Here is a 20,052-nt window from a genome sequence, read left to right on the forward strand (position 1 = left end):
TTCCTCTCACTAAACTTCTAATTCTCACCGCTAAATTCCCATTTCTCACCGCTTTTCCGCTTTAATTTGAATATCAAGGCGCCTTTTATTCCTGTGTTTTGTTTTTTTAATACGTTTTTTTCTCAATACGACCACCACAAAATACAATCTTCGTCGACCTCTACTACCTCTACTACCCTTTCCTATCCGAAACCGTGACGACAGCAGTGTGACCTCTTACACACCTCCAAAAAACCCCATCTTTTTTCATTTTTAAATAATATTTCTTCCTGTTTTTTGTGTATTGACTTTCTTTTTTACTATAAGCCTTACTTTTCCTATTCTCTCCCTCTCTTCTCTCTCTTCTCTCTCTCTCTCTTACTCTGTGTGTTGATTGCACAACACTGTTTTTCAATCACACACCTGTTGAATATTACACCTAGCCGAAATTGCAGTTGTTTGTGTCTGTGTCTGTAAATGTGTTTGTTCTAACAAGACACAAACAATATGCGTACACACAAACAAACACACATCCGATAGAAATCCCAAATGCCTTAAGCTTAACTTACTTAACTATACATAATGCTTGCTGCTGCTGCTATTTGTATTCTAGTTACTTCCGCCGTGTTCACTTTCGCTTCCAACCGCTTACCCCACCACACTATTTTGGCGACTATTTGTGTCCTTTCCTCACTAGCTCTCTTTCTCTCTCTCTTTACTGACCAACCTGCTAAATTTACTATTCGCCCCCCGTATCCCTTTTATCAGTTAGAAAGTTAAATTACCAAACGGATAGCTAATACCTCGCCAATCTGTTGTGTCCTGTGTCATGGCGTTCTTCCAGTGTGTGTCCTCTGTCTACCTAAATGCCCTCAGAACCTTCCCTTCTATGTACAAATTGTGGTTGTTGAAGAGACGCGTGGATTGACCACGCCTCGCCTGTTTTGTTGGTGAAAAGGTGGCAAATGGAATGTTCCTGCTGCTACTATTTCCTTCTACTTTTATTTTACACTAACGTATTTACCTCCCCCTCGCTAAACTTTCCCCTTTCCAAAACAGGCGCCGGCGGCCCCCACATGATGCCATGAATGGTAACTGCTAACCTTCCCCATGGTGGGAGGACACACTTGCAACCGTGCTCTTTTGTCCTAGCACGCCAACAGAACGCCACCGGAATCGGTTCCGGAGCAACCGGAACGGACTACGGGTGGGGTACGGGTGTGATGATCCGCTACCATCACCGCCGCCACCACTTCGGATCATTTCTCCTTCAGCAGCAGGTTAAGGAAATCGATCTCCTTCTGCTGCTGCTGGATCGCTTTGTTCTGGTTCTTCACGATCTTCCGGCAGGCGAACAGCTCCTTCAGCGTCTGTTCGTACTTTTCCTTGTAGTCGATGTGGAGCTCCTCCACCAGCCCGCCACCATTCGCGTTCACGTTGTGGATGCTGTTGTTGTTGATGGTGGTGGTGGTGTTCGTGTTGGTTACGGCACCGGCAGGCGTAACGGTCAGCTGCGACTTGAGCGACGGCGGTATGACCGCTTCCACCTTGGCGACCTTCAGCTTCTGGTGGTACGCGTAGTCCTCGTCGGCCGAGTTTTGATAGCTCGAGTCACCTTCGGACGATTCTGCAATTGGAAAAATGGAAGAGGAAGTTCTTTAGTAAAGAAGAAGAAGAAGAAGAAGAAGGAATTCATTCGAAAGCTGCAGAGGTTAGGAGAGCGGCTTTAGATAATTAATTAATCAATTTTCAACGCAACTAATCTTATAAATCTTAGGAGAGCGCACTGATTTTAAGCGGAAACAACCTTGCTCCAGGAATAGCTCCCCGGGTCCTTATCTTTCACGCACTCCTCGAATTGCAAGGCAGATTTTCGTGAGGCTTTCTTCGTACTTATGAGAGTTAGCGACACGTTCCCGGCAAACACGGCGATAACGTCGATCGTGGCTGGATGAAAGGGAGAAGCAGCAGCTATTTCTAACTGTGACTGTTGCTTTTTGGTACAATTTATCGTGTATCCGTCATTTTCTTGGAACTTCCCCCAGGCTGATAAGATCATCCACCAACCGCAGACGCATAGGTCAATGGGCTTGCCGCCTACAATGTTGCGGGTTTTCTTGTGCGGTGCGTGTGGTATATCCTCCTTCTCCACCTCCTCCTCCTCATCCTCCTCCTCCGCAGATTGGATAAGAAGCAAAGCCGAAGCTGATAATGTGTGGATCAAGAGGTCGCGTTGTTTCTTCCCTCCCCACAGTTCCCACGCTTCATCAACTATCAAGCAATCGTGAGACTGAGGTGGTGTCTGGGTGGGTGGCTGCTTTCCTTACGCAATCACCAATGCAATCAGCAGGTGCAATTCAAAGTCATTGATGCACTTTTTTACTCCACTTTTCCCTCTCTCGCTCTCTCTCTCTCTCTATCTCTAAGGAGTAAACATAAACCACCGACCGGTTAAAACACACACACACACAAGAACTGGTTTTCGCATGACAAGGCGCATACAGGGGGAAAAACCCACCACCGCATAGAAATAGTAGCAAAAAAACATGTTTTTTTTATGCTGAAATGCATTTCGTTTCGCTCCAACGCCACTCTCAGTGTGTGTGGTGGTGGTGAATTTGATGGCTAAAATTAGCCTAACCCCCTCTCCCCCCGCCCATTCCCAAACACGGTGGTTGGAATGATTGGAAGGAAAACAGCCGCGCTGCTCGCTCCGTTATGCGCGCGGCTCGGGCCGACTCAAGGTCAAATGCGCGAAGAAAAAACCGGTTCTCTTTGCGTGTGGTTTGGTGGCTGGTGTTGGGGCTGGTGTTGGCTGCTACTTGCTGGGCTGGCATGTGACCGTGGACTTGATCGTGATTAGTTACCAAGGGGCATTAGGATCAACAGCAGCAGCCACGATTGGAAGCATTGTGGGGATGTTCACGTGTTCACGACAAGAATTGAAGGCACGATGGAGATCTAGGTCTATATTACAATGCATAAGAGAAAACCCTTGTGAAAGAGAAGGCACGAGACAGAGATTGAATTAAAAAGCGAAACTTAGCAGCATAACAACAACAACACCACACCACACGAACACGATGCAAGACAAACCATGAGAAAGAAACGCACGCAGCAACAGAACAGAAACAGAGAAAAGCAGAGAGGAAGCATAAACGAGGTAAACGCGTGCACAAATAACAGAGCAAATCACGTGGTGAAGTTGATTAGCAAACAAACACTGCGATCATGATGACGATGACGATCATGAATCATAGACGAAGACGAAGGCAAAAGTAGACAAAAATAAAGGGGGGCAGCAGTAAAAGTAGGAAAAGAACGGCACAAGAATCAAAACAAAACATCACACTGTTGCGCTTTAACTCGTTCCTCGTTTCTTCTCTTATGTGTTTGGTTGGTTCTGTTGTTTCTGCACATTCTTGTGCGTGTTTGTGTTTTTAAATGGATGATTAATAAGGAAAGGCACGCGCGCGCCGGCATACTTTCGGTTTCGTTTTATGTTGCTGCGCGCATTGCGCATCAGAAACAAGAAGAAGATGGGATTGGGAGGTATGCAATATTGTAAAAGAAAGAAAAGTAAAAAGCCGGGCCCGGCCACCGGCTGCTGGGGTAAGAGTGTATTGAACTTGGCCGCTGTATGGTGCTGCAAACATTATTAGCATTATATGTGTATGTCATTCAACAGCATATATACAACCAGTGGCGGAAGGGTGTCACACACGCGCGCGTCAAAACAAGCGCAACACCGACGTCATTGCCATTGCGTCAATGTGGCCCCTCCTCCCTTCTGCTCTTCTTTTGCTGCCACTCTAAACAACAACGCTTTATTCGTTTTTGTTTACGCCAATCTCGGCCAAAAGGCGGTTTTGCGCGAACCAGCACGTCGCTTCTCCTCGCCGCCGCCCGTTTGCTTTCCGTGTTTCGTCGTCTTAGACTTCACGCGGCTTCACTTTCATTCATTCAGCAAAAGGTTCGCGCACGCACACACACATAGAGACGCACTATCTTTCTAGTAGTGCTTGTATATGTGTGTGTGCTTCTTTTCCCCTTTGTTTGGAATCTGATAAGACACCGCGGAACCAGAGCGCGAGCGCGCGCGGACACATGCTCTCTTGTTGCTGTTGCTTGATTTTTTGCTGGTCCCCTTCGCCGTGGAACTATTCTTGTTTTACGCTTATTTAAAACGAGACAGAGCGATACATTCCCACGCAAAACAGGTGGTGAGAAGGGAAAATGTGTCTGTGTGTCGAGTTTTGTATTTTCTCCTCCGTCCCTTCTGCCGAGAGAAAGATAGAGAGAGAAAGACGCACGAGCAGAAAAGTGCGTGTACGATTGGAGTGCGCAAACGCCACTGCCGCCGCTTGTTGCGCGCGTACATATGTTCTTCGCAAGACGGCGTTGTCGGCGTGTGCGTTTTTGTTCTATTTTTGCACACATTCTTAAAAATATTCTCTCTCGCTCCGAAACACACATCAGATCGAGTTATCGAGGATTTTATTTAAAAGAAGAAACCCCAACAGTTCGTTGCGCGATTGCGCGATTGCGATTGCGTTTGTATAGGGGCGTAGTGAGGAAGGGATGACGTTTCTTTTGGGGTTTTGTTTTTCTCTCGCATTTCTTTGCCCCCCCCCCACCTCTCTCTCGCACACACAACACTAGACAAGGCGTCCCTCTACCCCCCTATCCTCACTAGGTCAATAGAGAATTGCGTGAAAACAACAACAGCAATGACCTCCACCGGCGGCAGCGACGGCGGCGTCTCGCGTGTATGTATTATTCCATTCACACCTCATGCAAGCAAACACATAGAAAAAGCATATATATGTGCATCATTAAAAAGCATTGATTGCTTTGTTAGTTGAGCGGTCGGTCGCGCGACGAAAGAGCACGTGTGCACACACAAAGAAAGCTAATCGACATCAACAAAACACACACGCACACACGATTGTCTTCTTGATTTTGTTTTGGATGGAACCTCCCCCCCCCCCCCCCAACCCCAATATGCCTACTAGATGTTTTTTAGTAAGCGGTTCCTGTCTATAATTTAAAACATTCCATTTTTTATCTGAGATTCGAACCAAGAACGAGCAGACTGAACGATCCATACAATACCAACACGACTGTAGAGCAGTCCTGTCACCCACGGAGAAAATACCTCACCTTATTCCTCACACACTGCCGCTACCGCTTGCAATATACATTCATCGCCCAACATCGTACACACGACGCACGCAATTAGCATTCACCTCAGGTGGGAGGATTATTGAAACGAGGTAAACTCGGTCCAGCAGCGGGTGAAGAACCGCGACCGGCTTATTCTACTACGGCCACTCCAGTGACCACCACACCAGCAGCAGCAGTGTGGCTATGACCTTCACACACATACCCGATTGACCGGACCGGAATTGGGTGGTCCCAACGACCAACACGGGGCGCGGGCGGGTTTGCTGGTAAGAAAGAAGCCTCCTCACCGGGGGAGTGAGACATACACCAATGCGTTGCTGGCCAGCACCTTTGTCATTCCCTTCTTCGGAGGCGCTGTTTTGAAGGCGCACGGAAGATTGGACAAAACACACACGCAGTCGTGACGGTAAGTTCACACAAACACAACAAAACAGAGAGACATACAAACACAGCAGAGAGAGAGAGAGAGCGATCAGTATCAGTTTGCCTTCCCCGTGGGGAGATACGGGGAATCGGGATTTGCCTGGACGGCGACGAACAGTGATGACGACGATGACTTCGAGACTTTTAAGGTGTAGAGAGCCGCGTCTGCACATGCGTGTCTTCTTCTTCCTCTCCCAAACGGCTAGACAGATAAAGCGGAGGACGGGACAAACACACACAACAACAAAAACAACAAACGACGCGTCTGCTTGTGCGCTACTTGTGCCGCAGCAGAAGCCATTGTGTGTTGTTTATGTAGGTCATGTTTTGATAAAACAAAGCGCGTAAGTGCACTCTTCTATGTCCAGGCACGCTGCAAAGCTTCCACACAAAGTTTCGTCAGGATCTTATCAACTCTCTTCATCAGCAACACACGTTTGCTTATCTATCCTTGAAGCCGGGATATGAAAATTAAATTTAAATCCAATACCACCTGTAAGCAACAGAGGGAGAGAGTTGTTAGGGCCACTTGTTGAATGAATGAATTGTTCAAAGAATTTAGAACGCACAACAAAAACGATGAAGAAGTAAAAGTGAACCTATACATTGCCACTTTAGAGAGCTTTTTCTCCTATTTTCCGACGTTGGAACATTCCGAACGACCCCCCTCTCATCATCGCATCTTTTCCACCACCTATACGTGGATGCACAAAAAGCAACAGTTGGAAATGGAGTTATCACGCCGTCTGACATTCACCACCTTCGACTGGGAAAAGGATTCTTCTGCGCACACGAACACTAAAAAGCCGTCGCGGCATGCATGCAGAGTACACTACTCTGGAAGGAAAAGGGAAAACAACATCGCACTCGGACGAAATGTCACCATCGACCATGCGCCATTCGGACTCGGCCAGTGCCTTGTGTGTCTGGGGGGCATGTCGACAAATACATGGACACATGACACAGTCCGGCGATTGAGAAAATTCCCATCTATCTCTCTCACTCGCTCTCTGTTACTTGTACGCTCTTATAAACGTATACATCCTGCCAGATGTTGGCGATTAGAGTTCACCCCACCTGCAACGCCATCGCCATGTTATAAGCTCCTCTAAACAATCCTTTGCCGTCGTTGTATGTTTTTACGTTTTTGTGAATGAACTGATATAGTAGTAAAAGAGTGTGTGGATACAAGCGGCCACACTCGTCATGTCTGTAGTAGAATGGCCTTGAGTCCTCCCATGGGGGCGAGTGAGCCAATTTCATGACCAACACGCAAAAGAGATACACACATCTCAACAGATACGAGAGTTTGTGTTTGTGATACAATGATGTTCCTAAACGATTCTAAGCTTTCCTTGCCCCTGAAGTTATCCGGATCCTACTCTTTCTCCTCTGTACAATCGCTCTACTCTGCCATTCGGCAGTATATAAAATAGTCAATCATTCAAGTGACATACATTCCAGCTTGAATATCACGAAGCACACCACAATGGCCAAACCATTACACCATTTGGAGTTTGGACTCCGAAATCCAGCCTTTTTTTTTGTTCACCAAACCCCACACCCTTTGCCGCTGACATGCTTCAACGCACGCAGTGCCATTATCATGCCATGCCTCTGGGCTGGAGCGAGGGATGAGGTATTTGGGATTTCCCCCGTCATAAACACACTACCACCCGTGACAGACGACGACACACGCGAACGTGCAGGTATAGAGAGAACGTGCAAAAACGCGTACATCTCCGGAGGTGCCGTGTGCCACAAGATGCCAAAGAGGGGTCGCCACAAAATGGGGAAGAAAAAGAAGCCCCCACACACACGCAGACATATTTTCTCCCCCAGCGTTACAACGAAGAACAAACGCAGATGGAAAAAAAGAAGCTGGCAACCTCCACACCTTTAACGGGGGGCCAGCCAGCACAGTCTTTGTGCTGCTCAAAGATCTCCATCCGGAACTCCCCTTTTTGCCCAAGTTCCCCCGTTTTCTCGCGCAGCCACCATACCACCAGCACCTGGGAGAACTGGCCCGGGAGCTGTTGGATGGTGGTGGTATTGGTGGCAGCCTTCATTAGTGGACCCGCGTGTGTGTCTGTGTGGCTGTGCTGGAGCGTAGCACAGGTGAGATGAGCCGCTGAAATGGCACACACAACACATCGCTCACACCGCGTGCGCATGACCTTGGAGGTGACAACGGGTCGTTAAGTCGATCGGAACACGGTGGCAAATGATGGCGCTGGTCGTCGTACGCGCGTTGGGTCATCACAGATTGGGCCGCACCGATTGGGAACGTATCCAAACGCTTATCGTGCGCGCAACGTACTCTCTCTCTCTACAATGTCCCAGGCCCCCTCTCTGTGTCCCAAGTCACGCGATCCTACTAATCCACGGTCTCTGAAATTGAAGTCCCAAAAGCTTTAACGCAGATAACGCATCGTGCATTGGCCAGCACCTACCTCCGGCGGTCATATCCATGTCGACCATGTTCAGCCCGTACTCGCTGTGATCCAACAAGCGCCCTCTGCTACTGCTGTTGTTCAGCTTTCCGCTCTGCTGGTGGTGGTTGTGGTTATGGTTGCTCACGTTGTTGTTGTTGTTGTTGTTGTTGTTGTTATGGTTGTTGGCACTAGATTTTTTCGTTGTCACGAGCGAGATCGCCCCACCATTGTTGTTGTTGTTGTGGTGGTGGTTGTTGTGGTGGTGGTTGTTGTTGCTGCTACCATTGCTCGGCGGCGTACCGATGATGGCGGGCGTGATGGACACCTGCCCGTTCACGAGCCCGAGCGCGGCCAGGGCGGTCGCCTTCCGCTGCTGGTCCTTCAGCTGCTGCTCCTTTAGCTGCTGCTCCTTGATCTGCTGCTGGCGCTGGATCAGGTTGGCAAGGGCGCCGGTCGGTGCGGCCAGCGGCGGCACCGCCCGGTTGCGCTTCGACGAGGAGACGGGCGTGGTCGCGGTGGGCGTCGTCGTGGACGCTGTCGTCCCCTGGCTTGCTGCCACCATACTGCCGCCGCTCATGGCCGAGGCGGACCGTTTCAGGCTGGCGGTCAGGCTGCTCAGCTGGCTCGCGTTCTGGCTGGCGGACTGGGTGGCGGCCGCCGCGACGGCAGCCATCATGAGCGACAGGTTGGTGTGCAGGTTCGGGATCGAGGCCACGGCCGACAGGAGCTTCTCATCGATCGGTGAGCCGGCGCCATTGCTGCTGCCACTGCCACCACCGCCGCCACTGCCACTGCCGATGCCATTGCCTCCACCATTACCACCGTGTGGCTTTGCCGCTTCCAAGTTCGCCGGGTTCACGGACGGTACCGAGCCTTTTTTGAGCCTATGCGCGCGCGCCCGAACACCAAAAAAAAAACACAGCCCGGCAGAGGTGTTAATGAGCGTTCGTGCCAGATATTTCGTCCGCCAGCAGCACACCGACACGGGATGCGAGGGGTCCAATCGATGTGACGTCAGCAGAGTGTTGGTAACGACGTTCCAACGCACAAGTCGTCGCGTTTCCGTGAGTGCCGTTTTTGTGCCGTCCATCATTGCGGGCGAGATAAAGGACATCATCACCAATCCCAGAGGTCATTTTGGAGTGCAGAGAGAGAGAGAGAGAGGGAGAGAGAAAAAAGAAGAAAAAACATTTATTAGGATTTTTGTGTGATACGAAGAGCTCGATGGTGCTGGGTTGATGCCACTTTTTACTGCCCAAACACACCATCATCCCGGATATGCTGCTGCTCGGCAACCGATCGGACCTGGGGAACTTTCCGGGAGGAGTGTTCGGAGTTTGTGTGTCGAACCGAAACGTAAACCGAAAAAAAGCAAGAGATGATGGAACGAGAAGGAGACAAAAAAGAAGCTTGAAGAATGCCAAGGATGGTTCACGCGGGAACGTGAATGATAGTTAGAGGACATACACACACACACATAAGCCATCCTCTTCTCCTCCGGTTGGTCCCAAAACACGTTGAGGCTGCGCGCGCTGATGTACCAGACCCCAGCCACCAGATGACCGCAAAAGGTATCGTACCATCCGGTGTACCATCCTCATCCCTTTAGGTTTTCTCATCGTGGTATCGATTCTTTGGCCTTTTTTTGGGCTCGGGGTGTAAAAAATGCCCGTGGCCGGGCGCCGGGGATAGTTTCAGGGGCATTTAGGGGCCCGCAAGACACGACAACCCCCTGGGTTGAGCGCACAAACACAGTCGCGCGGGCAGGTAAGGGAACACGCAGCCAGCCCAGCCAGCCAACCAGCCAGAAGGGTACGGGCATGACGAACCCCGACGGCAGTGTGGCGAAGAACCGAAGCGAAACCGGTGCCAACCAGCCACAACCAACCTTCCAATCCTTCGGCACTGTCTGTCTGTGTGTGTATGTGTTTGGAGGCTGAAGTGAGCGAGCACTGCTCACGCTTCGGCAAACGGTACGCCCGCTGCGGAGTTCGAGGCCAGCCGCGCGCGGGTCTCTGTAGTCGTGTGATTTGGTGTGGTGTTGCGCGCGGAGTGTTACCTGGAGTTTCGAATTGAAGGGGGGGTGTTTTTTTCGTCGCACTTATGGATGCGATGTTCGCTCGTGGAGGGACACACCACCATTACGGTTTTGACATTGACGAAGGGAGCGAGCGAGAGAGAGAGAGAAACGCACATTTTCGATGGTTTGTCAAAATTCCCGTGGCCCGTTCGGAAGGCGCAAAAACCCGTGTAAGGAAGAGGGTCGCTTTTTTTATTTGGGAGGAGGAATTCTCCTCAAAGTTCCCATCCATCTCAACGGCGCAAAAAAGCGAACCCACACTTGAGGAGGACCTGAGCTGGAGTTTGGCAAAAAGTTTCCTCCGGCCCAAAACGACCCCCGAAAAGAGAAGGGTGGCAGGGGAGGTGGTGGTACGCGTGGGAGACGCTTCCTTTATTGAAAGCGAGTCCCCTCCCTCCCCCCCCAAAACGGCCCAAAAGGAAAGTTAATTTCACACAGCCTCAACCAACCAACCAGCCAGCCCGCCAACTCCAACAAACCCCAAGAAACGCAAGAAAACACAGGCGGGAACCTGCTCTTCTCCTCCCCGCTCCCCACTATTTCGTAAGGGATAAAAGAGACCCTCCTCCTCTCCACCAGCACCACGCCCGCCAGACCCCGAAGAGCCCGAAAGACTTGCCGTGTTCCCATAAGGTCGAGTAAATTAGTCTCACCGGTCCGCTCCTTGCCTGTTGTTTCTTCTCGAGCTGCCCTTACTGGAACACACCCGGAGAAGACAAACCATTGGCCTACCTGCATCTCCCTCCCCTCCCTTTGTCTGTGGGTGGAACGAGAGTGCACAACACACGCACACACACAAGAGGGAAGAAGAGCGGTTCAAGAAAGAGCCAAGGAAATCGATTACCATTAAATTCTCCTTCGTCGCCGTCGTCGTCATCGCCGTGGACACGGGATACACACTCTACACCTTCAACGCCGGGGTTCCGTTTCCCTACGCCAGCCAGGTCGTCGATTTTACGACACCAAAAACCTTCCCCGCGTGCGCGCGCGAGGATGGAGTGTATATCGCACGCAAAACGGTTCTCCCCGGGTGTTGCCTGCTGGTGCTGCTGCCGTGCTGGCAAGTTATTTTAAAGGGGGCTGCTGCTGGCTGCTGATGATGCCGAAGGGGTTTCCCATCTCGTTTCCCCATCTCTCGTTCGTTGCGCCACGCGGCGGGACTGAGACTTGCGGAACAAGGTGTTGTGCTCGCGGGCTGCTGCTGCTGTCGATACGCTTGGGGTTTTGCGTATATACGTTCTTGTGTTTTTTTTACTGACCGCGAGACTTTTTTTGCTTTGACACTTCACTCTCTTGCTTACTCTCTCTCTCTCTATCTCTCTCTCTGTGGGCATGGGTGTGTGCGGTCGCGCGTTACGCCCCGGCAAAGATGACGACGTCAACCATCAACCATCATCAACAACAAAAACCCATCCCCAAAAAACCGAGATGGCAAAATCAAAGATCCTCACCACACACACACATCACTCGGCTTTGGTGTGACTTTTTTTGGTCGGTGGGGGGGAGGAGGAGGGGAGAACCTTTTTTTGTGCTTGCTAGCATGTGCCGAGAGATCATCCCAAGCCAGGCCTGTTGGTCCGTTGGTGGGAAGAACGCGCGACGAGATTTTCGCGCGACGAAGTACCTTCTTCATCCGTCTTTGCTCGCGCCGCAACAGACTAGGCCAGCCTCGCTTGTTCTCTCTGTGTGTGCGTGTGTGTGTGTGTTTGGTTGCCGTTTTTGCGGCTCGCTAACCAGGCATGTCAGCTTCCGAGGCAGCAACAAAAAACGCCAGAAACCCAACGGCAAAACAGTCTCCTCCGAATACCCTTCGCGCGGGGCGAGATCGTTGGTTTCTGAGGGGGGAGATTTCACTCTTTTTTTGTTGTTGGGAGATTGGGTGTGGGAACTCAAAAACCGGGAGAGGCGCTGCCAGTAAGCGGACAGCAAATAAATAAACACTCAAACTCACAAAGCGAAGGGTTGGGTGGTGTGTGATGGGAACCGCGCGCAACAGCATCGGAGCGGAAGGTTCCCTCTACCGACTTCTGGCGGGGCTCGCAAACCCCACTCGCTCTCGGGTCGCGTTTTTATCACTCGCCAAAAGGGTCTTAGGAGAAAAACAGAACCCCACACACACTTCGGCTGGCAAGGTAGAAGGTAGGAAGAAGAAGATGAAGGAGATGGAGGAGCAGTTTAGAGAATTTCTGCCAACTCGGCTAAAAGGCCCAACACCGCTAGGAGCTCGGTGCGCGAGAAGGCCACGGCGGATTGTGATCACGCGGGCGCAGCGAAACTCCCCTCGAGCCAACACACACACACACACACAAGTAGACACTGGCTGATGCTGCTGCTGCAACCCAGAAAGATCCGGAGGGCAACAGACATGCCACGGCCCGAGAGATGGTGCGCAATACCACCACCAGCGCGCGCGTCCTTCTCGGTTTCGGTGGACGGATCTCCGATCCGAAAGCGCTCGTGCGCGGTCCAAAGGTCCAACGCATCATCATCATCATCACCACGATCATCAACCGCGTTGCCAACAGCCGCGTCCGGTCATGAAAGTGTCCGGTGTGTCTGGGGGCGAGTGCGCGCTGCTCGCTCGCGAGGTAATCGTTCCACCAAATCCGGTCCCTGACGACGCCAGAGGGGTGTATTGGAGGAGCGCGAGCAACACAGAACAGTATTAGAGCGAGCGAGAGAGAGAGTGAACGGGACAACCAAACGCACACACCAAAAATTGGGGTGTCCAATCGAAAAGGTAGACCCCGAAAAAGGTTTTCCAAAAACAAGGTTCCCCGCGCTTGCTGGTTACTGCTGCCATTAAACATCCTGAGGTTTGCCCTCTTCGACTACGGGGGTCTGTGGTCTGTGTCCTCGGTGTGCTGGTGCTGTGTACCTGTGTGCCCACCAACCAACCAACCAACCAGCATCCCCGTCACTTTTCACACTCCGGTCCAAGGATCTCCTCCCTTCAAATGCTGAAACCGAACCACGAATGCAAACAACTTACCCTTGGCTGAAGAGATTGGGATTGTTGAAGTCCGCCGGCTGAAAGTGGTCCGAGCAGATGCGGGAACTTTTGTACAGATATTCCGGCCCGTTCTCGTCGTACTTCTTGTACAGCTCCGGCCGGTTGCAAAAGTCGACCCACTTCTTGCAGCTGCGTTGTGTGTAGCGCGCGATGGAAAGAAAAGAAGAGCAGAAACAGAAACAGTTTGGGCGTTAGTGTATCGGGAAGATGGAAAGTTTGGATTTTGGGAGGGCGAAGATGCACATCTTTCCCCGTAAAAAAAAACACGGAAAAACAAGATCTAATCATAAGGGTTTGCCGGCTCTCGCTGCTTTTTGGGGAGTGGATATTGACAGGTATACAGAGAACAGAGAGACCCTTATGCCCGGACGGGATGTAGTGACAGAGGGCGACGAAGGCGAGAGAACATCAGCAATTAGCAGCAGTACGTAAACTTCCAGCTTCCAGACATTCGGTTGGCCTTTAAGCAACGACACGTCGTCAAGCGCAGGAGGAACACGCACATTCCTGTGCTCATCCCAACCTTCAGAGAGCTCAGAATTCATTTCCTCATCGTTCACCAGGGCTTTTGCCTGCGTTTGTGTGCGTCTTTGTGTGTGAGCAGCAATCTGTCAACCCGAGGTCGGCGGACACTTGCCGCCAGGGATCGGCGGCCTCTCTCGCTCTGTGTGTGCCGTCGTCGCAGAAAAGAATGTCGTAATCACTCCGCGCGCTGCTGCTGCTCGCCAATGAAAAAATCCAATATTACACACCGACACACACACACAGCCAGGGAGTGTGACACTTGTGCGACTCTCGGTTTGGGTAGGCAGCGGCGGACTGGCGACCACTGTCGGGCTTGAATCACCCCCTCCTCCCTTGGGCGCACGGCGCGCGCTACAATGACGCCAAACAGCGGGCCAAAAGTCGCCCCGGCCTAACGCACTAGAGAGAGAGAGAGAGGCGTGGTGGCGGTGGCACACGACGATCGAGGGACGCTGGAAGTGGACGATCGAAGGGCGCTCGGGTGTTGGTGGTGATTGCTCGGAATGGGGCACAATGACCGCCGATGACGGACCTGACACGGTGCGCTGCTGCTGCTGCTGCTCGGTACTCAGTTTGCCAATGAGATGTTACACAGCGAGCTGGGTGAAGGGGAGGTAGGGGTGAATGTGTTGGGTCCGTGCCGCAGCCCCGTAGGTTAAAAGCGCGACACAGTTTGTGGCGGTGGTGGTGGTGGGAGGGAGCGCACGTAAGAAGAAAACAGAATGCCACAACTGGCGGCGGCGGCGGCCGCACCGAAACCGAAATGAGGGTTGCTTGCACACACACCCAATCTCACCCCTGCCTGTTCCCACCCCCCTTGGACTCTCTGTTGCGTTTGTTGCGTTGCGCACCGTGGCTTCTTCTCTCCCACACACGCACACAGACACACTCAGGCATGCCCGGACTGAACAAGGGTGGACCTGGCAGGCGATTACGGGCCGTGCGCACCGTGGCGACTGACTACTGCTACCTCCCTCTCTGCGCCGCCATTTGTCGGGGCAACTGTAACCACCCTCCCCCACCCCACCCTTCCCCTCCTCCCTCGCAAGAGATATAACACACACCGGACGCAGCGTGTGCCCAACCGAGAGAAGCGCAAGGGAAACCACCACCACCACCACCAACAGGCGAGCACACAAAGGGGGTGAGAGCGATTGGTCGGTCTCTGCTCTGGCGGACCCAACACACACACACACACACGTCATGCGGCGCGTCCGGGAGCGCGCGTTTGGACCTGGGCGACCGATAAGAAAAATCGTTGGAACGCCACCGTCACCACACACAAGCGATGATGTATGGGGCGACGGAACACGACATTTTCAGGCCATCGGGGGAGGGGGACCTGCTGACAACCCGACTGGCGTGGGGCCTTCCAAACAGCTAGAATATGCTCCAAAAGGTGTGTCCGCTGTGAAGAGGATCTTCTGAAGCAACGAAAAATGCAGCCTGGACCGAACCAGTCCGCTTGTGTTAAAACTCCCAACGCTCCAAAAGCCCATCATCGGGGTAGAGACACGAAGAATACAGTTCAAGGTTCCTTTCGAGTACCTTCATTCCATCCAGCACACACACACACGAAGCAACCCAAAGTTCGCAAAAGCTTCCACACACTGCTTGGCGGCGGTACCTTCCTTCACCCTCACCGACTCGGAATGAAGGACAAAATGGCCTGCGCGCACAGCGCGATCGCGCCGATCGATGGACAAGTCAGCGCGCGCCCGCCCGCCAACAGAGTCCGTGGGTGTTGTGTGTGTGTGTGTGTGGGGGGAAAGGGGTTTCATTTTTTCTCGCGTTGATCTTCTTCTTCTTTTTCGCTTCTTTGAGCGCGATCCTCCTCATCCGTTGCACCGATACACACATGCGCAGAAGAGACACACACACCCTCTTCTCTCTTCTGAGTGCGTTTTTTCGGGGTGTTGCGAGTTCAGCTTGTTGCTTCATTGCTTCCAGCTCCCTTTGACGGTGTGGTGCATCATCTTTTTTTATAAGACCCCTAGATCCCCTCCGCTCCAACGGGCACACCAAACACACACACACGCACAGTAGGGTGGAGTGCGCAGAAGGAAACTGAACAGCAGCAGCTGTCGTCGTTGCATGCCCACGGAGAAACCCTCCCGATTGCTGCCGCTGCTGCTCATGCTTCGCTGATTATTATTGGACTTCTTTACTCCCCCCCCCCCCCCTCCCCCCATCCATTGAGAACTTGCCACCAGGACTTCATGTGGCGTAAGAAAATAAGGGGGAGAAATGCACAAACTACTCCAAACCGATCGAGCAAGCCCTGGGCTGGAGCTAAAGTTGCGAGCGACTCTCCCTGGAGGACACCAACTCCAACAAGAAGTCCTCAAGAAGACACAGGGAAGAAAAGGCGTCCTGCTGCTGCACCAAATATTCCACCCAAGTTTCGTTTTGAACATCCAGACCCTGTGTTGTGCGCTTCTCCCCCCTCTTGCTAGCTTCGGACGACATATGTCCGAGTTCGGGTTTCGGGTAGTACCTCCAATTTCTTCCACACACGCACCAAGCAGAGGGTCCTCGGGGTTTTGAGGCATTGCATGCCAGCTGGCGTGCGCGCGCTTGCCCGGCTCACACGCCAAGGGCTTCGTCAGACCGTCCAAAAGGGCACGTAGACGTACGTTGGGTTTCACTACCTCCCTGCCACACACCAAGCCCAAGTGTGTCTCTTGCCCAGGGGGTTAGGCTTCAAAAGGGAATCGAGAAAGCGGTGAGCTCGACAGGGCAGACACACACACCTGCTGTCAGGCGTGTGTTGCCTGCCCGCATTCTCGCCCGCAAAACGGGCAGCTGGAGTTTAATGCATTGTGCTGCTGGCTGGCTGGCTGGCTAGCTGGTTGGCTGGCTCTAGCTGGCCTGATGGTGGCCGCTGTTGTTGTTACCATCCCCCTCCACTTTCGATTCCAATTCGAAAGGCTATCCAGTTTGTGTGTGTGGGTAATCTTTCCTTGCTTTTCATCTTTTGGATGTCAAGGAGTACTTTCGCAACAGAAACTACCCGGAGCTGATGCTGCTCCTAGAGCCGAATCTTGCAGCTGCGATCCTTGTCACACAGATGTTGCCAGAGTTGGCATTCAATTTCCACGGTCACACCAAAAAAAAAAAAAACCACAGATAACACGCTCTTATCGAACAAGTGGTGCGGCTGTACCAGCAGCTTTTACATGACTCAACCCACCACAACAACTCCCAACAGCGGATTCTGAGCTCTCTGGAGCTCAGAAGCTGACCCCCTAAACCCCTTCGCTAATGAGTAGGTTTTATAGTGGGATAGTTATGAAGCATCCCATTTCCGCTATATTTTTAGAGCCCACACCTCCAAACTGGGAAGCAATCTGGAAGAGCACGGGATGGGAAGCGGCAACGCATTAATCACCGTCGCAAACACCAACCGCATCACATCGGGACGCACCGCCGTGAGTCATCCGTGCCAAGTGCCAAACCCCCAGTAGGACCCGAGATGGAGGGGGGGGGGGAGAGAGGTCGCAGTAAGTGGCGCAGCAATTGGCAAACTCTCAACTCGGCACGTACGGCCAATGAAATCTACGGCACATAATAAAACGGTGTCGCACCAGGGCTTTGGCGGTAGCCAGGGCCTTCTCCTCCTACTCCTACACCACACGGTGGAAAGTTACACCTTTTGTCTTGGCAGCAACGATAATGACCATCTGGATGGACACACCATCCAGGGGAGGGCGTCGTGTTGGGATAATTGATTTTGTCCGATAGCCAGAAGCAGTAGGTTGCCAGACAGGTGTTGCCACCGGGAACGGGGTAGAAGCGATGATGGAGAAGCAAACCCATTACACACCCATGAAATGTACCCAAAATGTTAGAAACAGCAGGGTACGGGAGAGAGATAGTTCCCAACTTGTACCCTCCCACTATTGGAGGACACATTCGGAAGAGCGCACCACGCGCATGATTCATACCACTCGCAGCCCCAACATCCAAAAATAGGACTTTGGAGCTGGGTGGGAATGTGCGCGATTAGAGTGTCCCAAAACCAAAAACCACCGTTCCAGGAATTGGTGCGCATTCCCTGGAAGATAAAGATCGAGTGCGATTTCCTGGAACACGACTTGCGGGCAAGTTGCGCACCACACTCCCTTGGTCCGTCCGGATCCCACCGATAAGAAAGTTGACCGCCGGACCGCAGCCCTCCAGGTCTTGCAAGAATTGGCGAAAAGCCTTGCAAGGGGGGAGACCGTCCATCAGGTCTTTTCGGATGATAACGGACACGCGCGGAGTTTTTTTTTTGCTGATATCACCTTCCTGGAGGGTTAATAATCAGATCCAGATACTTATTCTTGGAGTTGGACATTAGACAAGTTTTTGGAACATCCAAGAAACGACCCTAGATTCTCCAGCTTCCCAGAACTCAGCGTCAGAGGTGATCTACACTGTTGGAGATACCCAAGATGATGATCTCGACCCCTCCCGCACTACAACAAACCCATAGTGTCATCTGTCAGGTAGTCGTGGGCCTGCCAAAGTCCCCACCAGCAGCAGCAGTAACAGCTCGCCATGCCCGGTTGGCCTTGCCACGGGCACATGGTCAGAAGTCACCGCATGGAGAGTGGACGACCGACTCCACTCCAAACTCCTCCCCACCACACACACACACACATACACGTGAGCACGCGTGTACTTAACTGCAACCAGAGGGGTCCCCAGCAACTCCGCGCGCAAGCAAACGGTCGTGTGTACGCTGCTGATCGCCCTTGCTGCTGCTCCACTTCCACTGCTCAACCCCATCCGGTCAGTCCCTCAACCTCCCTCCCCTTCCTCTCTTCGTGTGCGCGTGGGGCTTCTCGCTGCTGGGGAGTTCCTACAGTAAAACCTGCACTGTACACACACACAGCCACGAATGGGTTTTACAGTGCCAGTAGGGCACACGCTCGCTTACACAGAGCGCTCGGTGTGTGTTTTTTTGCTGTTGAGTTGATGATGGCGGTCGGTGGCGATGGCTCCGAAAACGTGCTGCGCCTTCCCGTGCGCTTCCTGCTCCCCCCCCCCTCTCCCTATTCCTCCCTCACTGACTCTACCCTCTTCTTCGCTGGTAGGTAGCTCTGGACTGCAGCAGCACGCACCGAACGTAGCTCTCTTTCCCGCTCATGGGCCGGTTGGCAATCGACCAACAGCAACAGCAGCCGACGGCGACGGCGGCGGCGGCCCCCAGAAGTGCTCGATCGAGTGCGCGAGCGAGCCCGGGCCGGCACACACGGGCGAACTTGGGAATGTGTGGTTAGCTGGTTGTTTGTGAGCCATTCGCCCGCCTGCCTGCCCTCTCGAGAGAGGGAGCGCACCACCGCGGCACCACAAGGGGGTGTGTGTGTGTGTGTTGAACGCGTGATATCAGCTACTGATGATGGAGGACGCCGCCATCACTGTGCCTGGTGGACTGACGCTGTGGTTGAGGGGGAGCGATTACGAATGGATGTGGATTCTCGCGTTCGATTCGAGCGAACCAGCGGGTACTCCTCACCACCACCACAACCCTCTCTCCGCGCTCATTTGTCCGTGTCATTTGTCGCGCTGCTGGTGATGCGGCACACCATCATCATCATCATCATCGTCATCATCAGCAAGTTCCTGCGGTCCCGCGGCACCGAAAGCGAAAACATTGCGTTGATTGGGAAAAACCACCTACCCATAGAGCCCTCCCCCATCCCATTCGCAAGGGAAACTCGTCAGTGCGGTGGGTGATGGTGGAGGGGCGCCTTCCATCAACCGCTCCTTCACCCTCTTCGTTACAAGCCAGTGGGAAACAGAGCACAGTGGGTCGGTCTGTGAGTGTGGTGGAAGCGGATGCGCGTGCAACAACACACCAAGAGCTAGCTGCCCGTTTGCCACCGCCGCCACCTCCACCTCCACCGCGCACCAAACCGGAGAGAGACCGACCATCATCAACATCATCATGCCAATGCCGGATGAGCACCACCACCACCATACACACACAACGGCGGCGGCAACGACGACAACAACATTCGTGCCGATCGCGCCAGCAGCAGCGAGTGATGATGACGATGGTCGATGCCAATGGCGGCGGCGGCGGCGGTCGCGTTTTGGGTCGGTCACTTGCTGATGAGCGTCGCGGAACCGAAGGGAAAGGAAGGAGGGGAGGGAAAGCGGAAGGGAAGGAAGTGGATGGCTGGCAGTGATCATCGCCATCGAACACAGAGCAACCAACACAGCCGTACACAGGCACAGCCAGAGAGCCAGGCAGCAGCTAGCAACCGACCGACCTCAGCGCCAACGTCGTCCGGTCGGTTGAGTTTATCCAAGCACACACCACAGCACACCACCGCTGGGTTTTTTTTTGCTTCTCTTCTACCGTTCCTTCTTTTGTTCGCTCAGCTGCCACCGCCGCACCACGTCGTCGAGGGGCATGC

The 20,052-nt window shown here is 52.8% G+C and overlaps 1 protein-coding gene across 7 annotated transcripts in view; it reads right to left on the reverse strand.

Annotated features, from left to right (window-relative positions):
• Nucleotides 1–125: 125 nt before the first annotated feature.
• Nucleotides 126–20,052, reverse strand: part of LOC5666931 (probable WRKY transcription factor protein 1) — a 29,093-nt gene continuing 9,166 nt past the window's right edge. For all 7 annotated transcript variants that reach the window (XM_061663751.1, XM_061663744.1, XM_061663745.1 and 4 more), the window contains 3 exons: nt 13,097–13,246; nt 8,043–8,908; nt 126–1,606 (listed from right to left, as the gene is read on the reverse strand). In XM_061663751.1, the coding sequence (XP_061519735.1) occupies nt 1,239–1,606; nt 8,043–8,908; nt 13,097–13,246 (1,384 nt within the window). In that variant the 3' untranslated portion in view covers nt 126–1,238. The remainder of the gene's footprint in view (nt 1,607–8,042; nt 8,909–13,096; nt 13,247–20,052) is intronic.

This window comes from Anopheles gambiae, chromosome 2, assembly GCF_943734735.2.
Source record: "Anopheles gambiae chromosome 2, idAnoGambNW_F1_1, whole genome shotgun sequence".
NCBI classification, from domain to species: domain Eukaryota; kingdom Metazoa; phylum Arthropoda; class Insecta; order Diptera; family Culicidae; genus Anopheles; species Anopheles gambiae.